This window comes from Kwoniella shandongensis, chromosome 2 (assembly GCF_008629635.2).
Source record: "Kwoniella shandongensis chromosome 2, complete sequence".
Taxonomy (NCBI): Eukaryota; Fungi; Basidiomycota; class Tremellomycetes; order Tremellales; family Cryptococcaceae; genus Kwoniella; species Kwoniella shandongensis.
This window is the reverse complement of record NC_089288.1, coordinates 181,237-188,775: the sequence shown is the minus strand read 5'-3', so window position 1 is coordinate 188,775 and position 7,539 is coordinate 181,237. Positions and strand designations below refer to the sequence as shown.

General features: G+C 50.5%; 1 protein-coding gene across 1 annotated transcript; it reads left to right on the top strand.

Annotated features, from left to right (window-relative positions):
- Positions 1-3,047: 3,047 nt before the first annotated feature.
- On the top strand, positions 3,048-7,539 carry CI109_100768 (uncharacterized protein; the record flags this gene model as incomplete). Its single annotated transcript, XM_032006197.1, has 5 exons — positions 3,048-3,425; positions 3,487-6,625; positions 6,687-6,940; positions 6,999-7,058; positions 7,117-7,539. The coding sequence occupies 5 exons, from the start codon at positions 3,048-3,050 to the stop codon at positions 7,537-7,539; spliced, it is 4,254 nt and encodes a 1,417-aa protein (XP_031859591.1).

Here is a 7,539-nt window from a genome sequence, read left to right as displayed (position 1 = left end):
TAAGGGTGAGTGGGTGCATGATTGCGCCGGGGAGAGTCAGCTATAGTAACCCCTACATATTATGTTTCCAGCGCTCCACCTATCAACGATTAGAAAGTAAGATGTCAACGGGAATGTGTACGGATATCGACTGAGAGAATGGACGAGACGAAAAGTGAATGAAGAAAACGACAGACAAAGACAAGCTCCCGAATCATTTGCATTAATACGACCGGCATCCCAACACCCATCATGTGATTCTTGGTTCTCTTGCGAGGTACATGCTACAATGATTTTAAGCTTTCGCGACCCCCCAACGCAATCATCGCACCATCTTTCATTCCCTTTTTTGTTTGCGAAACTGTACTCTATCCTCTTTCTATTTCAATGCTTCGACATTATTTCGACTTCAAACAACGAGCGAGACAAGACTCCTAATGACTGTGAGTTTGCAAGGTAGGACATGTGAGGAGATGAGGAGCCACCGGTGGGAAGAGGAAGGTAATCGGGCAAGGAGGCAAGCAGGCAGACAGGCGGATGAATAGGTCAAGAACATGGCGGATGGTTGGGTGGATAGGTGGTCTGAAGCTCGGGGCAATAATAAGAAAGAGGACTGTTCATTTTTCGTCCATGTGTTGTATTTCTCTATGTGTATTCTTTAACTGAATTTGAGATGGAATGAGATGTCATTCATGCATCATGTAAGTGTGACGTGGTTATACCGTCAAAGCTGTGATGCCACCAACCTTAGCATCTTAGCATCAAAGGTGCCACGCGTATTCCCCATCTCATCTAGTGTTTTACGTTGAGCCTGGTAAGGAAGGGTTTGTTGCGTCATACTGAATCCGGTCTGGCGGTGACAGTCTGGCCGAGTACGTTTTACAGTCTGAGCAGGCCAAGCTAAAAGATGGAGTCACTTGGTCACTTGGTCAGTTGTCGTTGTAGTAGTAGGGCATCGGGTCAGTGTAAGAGGTGGGACGGTTCTTCACCCTGAGATTAGGTGAAAGTTTGCTCTGTCCCGGTAGAGGAAGGAGTAGTCGCGCCTCACCATGTAGAGTGTGTTGTTGGTGTCACACGTCAGATAAGGTATGAATGAATAATCACTCTCTGTTAGAGAGAGAACGAGTCATTGGAACTCAGGGTTTTCCAGTGGATCGACTGTGTAACCTTGTTCCCTGAACATTCCATATGACTCTTGCTTCGGGAGATTTCGCGAATTTAGACTTTTTTTTTTTCTTTCGTTTCTACAAGAGTTTTATACGGTGTACGGTGTACGGTGTACGGAGCGGAGGGGCGATTAAGGGAATTTTCCAAATACTACGTAGTCTCTCCTTCTCCTTCTCTCAATTGTTCGGCTAGCACGTATACCGTGCCACCGTACCACTGCACAGGCTTACACTGCACAGAATGCGATGATGGTCAGCAAGGTGGCACACAATACACACCTTTTTTCGATGCAACTAAAGTTTACCACCATACACACTCAGATTCCCGTTCCAGATTCATTCAGGTCACACACACTCACCCACACCCTTCCAACTACATCATCTATTTTGTTTTTCTCTTACATCGCATCTCCCCATCCTTAATTCTCGTTCTCGTTCTTTGATTGATTCTTGAAAATACCCAAAAGTAACATACATATACAAACGTTACGACGACATCACTTTTCTATTCTATTCTTTCTTTTTGGGGAATATATATCGCATCAGAGGGAGAAAGAAGGGAGATTATCAGATCACGCCACCAATACCACCCACGCGCCATCGGTTGACGAGGACGAAGACGAACGAAACAATATAGAATAAATAGTACATCGTTGGGGAAGGATAAAAACAAAAGAGAAGATTGATTGGCAGAGCCAACTCTCGATCTGGAATAAGAGATAGGAAAGGCAAACTATGTGAGTGAGAAAACGATTCCCCCTATTGTGAAGCATGCATGGGTAGAAGAAAGAGCAGGGAGGGAAGAGAAATACTCGATAAAAGGGAAAAAGAGGGCAATGTTGGGAAAGAGCCGGTCGCCGAGGACGCGTCTCCTCTGCCAAGGGCATCAATCAGTGATGATCCGATCACGATGGCAACTGTTGTTGTCGTTGTCAAGGGTCCCTTTGAAGATGTGATCAGTGCGTTGAAAAGGGTCGGAAGAAGGAAAGATCCGTGCAACGTTGGAGCATTTTCTCAGTTTTCGTTTACTTTTGCCATCCAACTTATTGTTCAAAACGACACGCTGACGCTCTTATCAATATACCAGCTCGCAATTCAAAAGGATACCAAAACAATATAGACTAGAGACGACCTACAACACGTATAAGAAAACAAAAGGGAAGAAGAGGAATTCACATAAATCAGTTTTTCCTAACCTCCCCCTTCCCGTTCCACCTTGACACGACGCAGCTTCGCCTTTTAAATCCCAAGCCTCTGTCTCGCACTTGCCACCCACTACACTTTCCCGATCCGTTCGATTGTGGACACGTCGACCTCGTTCGACTCGAGAACAGCGTCAGAATTGTGGAAAAGGATTGGATTTTTCAGGTGGACACAGGCAGTTCAGGACAGGACAGGACAGGACATTCATTCATTCATTCGACTTTGTTTTATTGACTCCCCCCCGGCACTTTTCGTTTCGACATCATCACTCAAGTAGCCGTTGTCGATCCTTCTATTCAATCTATCCGAAACCTCCTTTCCGACACTCAACATCGACTGTTGACACAGCTTTGTCGAATCACCCTACCTACCCCTTTGAACCTACTCGCCACCCATCTTTTCCTGTCACAGGGACTAATGGTGCTTGCGTGTACTTTCGACTTTCGGAACAAAACGAACAACAGCCTCGACAGCTTCGACAACGCCCTCTCGCTCATCAGCGTGTAAGAAGCATATCTTATCATTCGAGGTAATTTCACATAGAAGAAAGAAGTCAAGGTAGTACAGTAGCAAGGAGGTTTCTTCGGCGTTCGAGCAAAAGGGAAAGGGAAAAGAGTCCTTGATTGGTCTTTCTTTTGTCCCCTTCTTTCCCTTCTTCGCTCGTATCGACGAGAAAAGTTCTCCCATATTAAACGCGGTATGGCTCGACCAATCAGACCGGCACCAGCGCCGACAGCCGTCACACCGATTTCCGCAGCTACTACATCAGCTACTGCGTCAAGTTCAAAATCAACACCGAGAACATCACATCGATCCCACCGTGCTTCTACGTCCACAGCCCCTTCAACACCGTTACCGTCCGGTCCACTTACACCGTCCGATTCCGCTGGAAGGTCATCAAGACCGTCAACGGTTGTAGAGGCGAAAGCGCATGGATTGAGAAGTGTTGGAGGAGCAAGCGAGAGGACACCCTGTCCGTTCCCTGCGGCGTGGGGTGGCAAGGAGAAGTGTGGGATTTCAGATGAGGATGAGGCAGATGATGTTTTGATGAGCATATTGGGAGCCATCGCGTCATATGTAAGTTACGCCGATCCTTCCTAGTTGTCGAACGAAGTGCTGACTTTCGGACACTGCTTAGGACAACCGAGCACTTTCAGCCGAGGAAATAGCATCAACATGCTTTCAACAAGGCTGGTTACGTCCTCCCTCTGCCGCAATCGAACCAACCACACTCATCAACAACTCAATACGATCATATCTGAAGCGATGCGAGAAGAACAATCGACATTGTCTGTTGTCGAAGCACCAACTAGCAGGTTCCGTCGTCGAGTCCGTTCTCGAATCAGCTCTCCATCCCAACGCCTTCGATGATAACGTCAGACCGAAGGGCACAGTGTGGTTCCTGCTGAGCAGCAATGCCAAGGGGAAATGGAAGAACCCGTTCGACGGATTAGAGATCCCCAAAGTTCCCCCACGCAAACCTGCACCACCAAAGAAACCATCGAAGGAGAAAGAGAAGGAGAACAAGGTGGAGAAGAAGACTTCCAGTGGAAACAGCAGCAGTCACAGCTCGAAGGGCAAGGCCAAGGCGGCAGCACCTGTCAAGATTCGACTAGTCTTGAACGGTGCTACTACTGCAACTCCTGAGGAGGATTCGATGAGTGAGATGGGAAGCAGTGCGAGATCGAGGAGCGTAAGCATGGCTCGGGAGGGTTCCACCGCATCTCAGCCTGCGCCGGCTGTTGTGAAGAAACCTGCACACAGGAAAGTCAAGAGTGTCTTGGACGATTCCTCTTCTTCTTCAGATAGCGATTCGAGCGACTCAGAGATCGAAATCAACGTATCTGGTCCGTCTCGTCTTCCCCGACAAGCTCGACCCCTTCGCAAAGCCCCACCACCTCCTCTCAATGTGTATCCCTCTCCTCGATTACACAATCACTCTCGACTTCCTCAACACTCACCCTTTATGGATCTCTTCTACCCGTCTCCTAGTCTTCCATCATTACCTACTTTCGCCCCTCCGCATTCATCACCTTTCCCTTCACATTCGCTGGACAACACCACTTGGACTGCGCGACATGATCGATCACATCACTTCGAATCATCAAGTTCAAGCTCGGATGATGAGATGCGGGATCTGGAGTGGGGTGCTTCCTCGGATATCATCATCAAAGCGCCGGAAGACGAGCAGGATAAGCCGAACATCTGGTCTATGGAGGAAGACGAGGCGAACCTGAAGGAGGCGACCGACGCGCTGAGGGTCTTGTTCCCGATGTCAAATGCGGATGAGGAGGTGGATTTGGACCCGAAGATCGAGCTCAACAAGCTTGATAATCGCCGATCTTCCGTATCCGAGTCGTCTGGCTTAGCAGACGCTGCGGTCATAACATCAAATCGAGGAGTCAAAAACCAGTTGAAAGCTGTCGATTGCGGTAGTATGCCTCTGAACTGCTGGATCAACAACTCAAGTCCTGTTGCTTCACCTAACCTTCGAATGCACAAGATTCTCGCTCCGCCTGTCGATTTCAGTCCAACCCAACACTTATCAAAGCTTCGAGGATCTTTCGATACCGAAGAGATGGATGTCGACGAGGGAGCTCCTTGGTTAGACGAGAGTGGAGAGTTGCCAGTCAAAGCCGAGGACACTTTCTCCGATGTAGACCTGAACTCAACCATCGGCGATGCACCGACACCGGAGCATGACCGACAGCTTCATACAGCTCTCTGGGCCCAGGAAGCAGCAGCAACGATGATCATCAAGCAAGAACCGGAAGATTACCCTTCGCCCATAACGACTGATCAAGATGATCAATCTGCTGTTCTGTACCATGGATCACGCGGCTCTTCCACACCATCCAGCGGATCGTCCGAGCTTCCACCATTCGAGATCGAAGGCGATAATGGGAGGATGGGTCTGGACGAGGTGATACTTGGCCCGGAGAGCGTGACCGTAGAGGAGCTGGACGGATGGTTGCCTACTGAAGGCAAAGCCGAGCGTACACCTCATCGAGGCAGAGCAGCGAAGAGCAGACATCATCCTTCAAGATGCAGTGGTAACTGGGGAGGAATCGGTGTTGGCAATAATCTACCTTCGATCATCAAGCAACCAACCAGAACGAGAAGCACACGGTCGAACGCGACCATGCGTCGAAGGAAGTCGTCTTCCCGCAGCGCGCACATTATCGTTCCGGAACGATTGGTCACACCCGAGACCGATATCTGCGACGATGAGGTGGATGATGCGATCGGTACAGCGGATCTCGAGAAGGCTCGAGTGGAAGCGGAAGCGAGAGAGGAGCAACATCGTAAAGCTTGCAAAGAAAAGGCGGAACAGCAACGTGCTATGCTCGAAGCATATCGACAAACCGTTCGAGCCGAGATTCCCGAAGCCGAACCGACACCCAGTCCCTGGTCAGAGTATCAAGGAGCTGCTCCTTGGGGATCGACCGACTCGTTACATATCGGTACTCCTGGCGCTCTTTCTCCCATGGCACTGCATAGCTTGGCCAACATGTCTCTGGGCACATCACACGAAGGGTCGATGCAGATGATGGCGGTTGACCCGAAAGCCTTGGTCAGTCCTCCGATTCATGGAAGCTTTGGGGCAGGTATCGGATCTGGAATGTCCAATGGGCCTTCTCACGATCTTGGTGCAGGGATGTTGGACGCCGTTTTGAGTCAACAGGAAGTCGACGCAATCATGTCAAATGCTGCGAATCCGATTGCAGCGCCGTCACCTATCCCGCCTCTCCCGCCTGCTTCGGCTTCACTACCTACTCCAGCTCCAGCTCCGCCACCCGCTATCATCAGCCCTCAGCCTCGTGCTCTTGCACCGGCAGCACCAGCTCCAGCTCCAACGGTTTTACCTCAACCTATACCGAAATCGAAACCAACAACCGTCCCTACCCAGCCTACCGCCATTCCCATCGCTTCGTCAGCACCGCACGAGAAGAATACAGCAATGGTGGCGCTTCCCACGACACTGCCAAAGGAGATTGCGACCTTGTCGACCTCGACCACGTCGACACCACTCGAAGTTCCGCCGAAATCTACACCTTCGCCGACTTCGTCCGCATCTACAACATCGTCAAACTCCATGCCCCCTCCCCAGGCCGGTAACGGCAAGTCAGGAGGAAAGATTGCGACGATTACCAAACCGCTCTGTCCGGGTGTCGATGCTTGTGTAGTGGATAACATACCGGTGTATGCACATTTGTTCGAGGGGAAGGATGGTAGTGGAAGACAAGTGCTTCTCAGGAGACTCGACACGGATTTCGGTGAGTCATCTCTTCTCGAGTCAAGTATCATTGCAAGGATAAGCTGACATTCAATGATTAGTCAATGCCAATGCTCTCCTGCTTGCCCTCGACATTCCTGAAACTGCTCAAGCCGAATATTTGGATAAACCAATATCACAAGTTCGACTCGCTGCGAGACACATTGTACCGCCCTCTACTCCCGGTGCAGAGTACTCACAAGGTGTCAGCGGAACTTGGGTGCATCTTTCAGAAGCTAGAGATTTCGCAAAGAGAGCGAAGTTGCAAGAAAGTAGTCTGCTCTCGAGTGTCTTGAGGGAGGATTTGTTCCAGCTGGTGAGTTGGAGTATAGGCTTGTAAGTGGAGCGGTAGCTGACTAGTATACGACTTGCAGTTCGCAACTCTTGCGGGACTCAAACCCGATCATCCGCCGTCGGAAACGTTTGGCTTACCAGTGAGTTTCACACTCGTCGTGACCACTGTCACCTTATACTGACGCTTCTCGATTTCAGTTTGTTGCGCGTCGACCGCCCTCACCACCCGCTACCAACCTCTCAGCCACCAATTCCAAGTCCGCCCCGAACCTTTCCGCCTTGTCCACATCAGCCCCAGCCCATGGACCAACTCACCTTCGTCAATCCACCACGCCCTCTACACCCACCGGAGTCGCAGCGAACACTGTCAAGGGTCCCCTCGTCCGATCTGCTCCGCCTACTCCGCCAGACGGGTGTCCTCAGCCCAAACGGCGTCGAGCGACCATCTCCAGTCCATTGGCGAAGAAACCGCAGGCCATCCAGCCGATCGCACCTGCGCCATCGCCAGGTCACGGACAAGTCCCAGCTGCTGGGACTCGGTTGAGTGTTGCTCAGGCGAAGAGAGCGACGAGGGCCAGTATCGGCGGAGCAATGGGCAAGGCTGGTTTAGCTGCGAAGTGA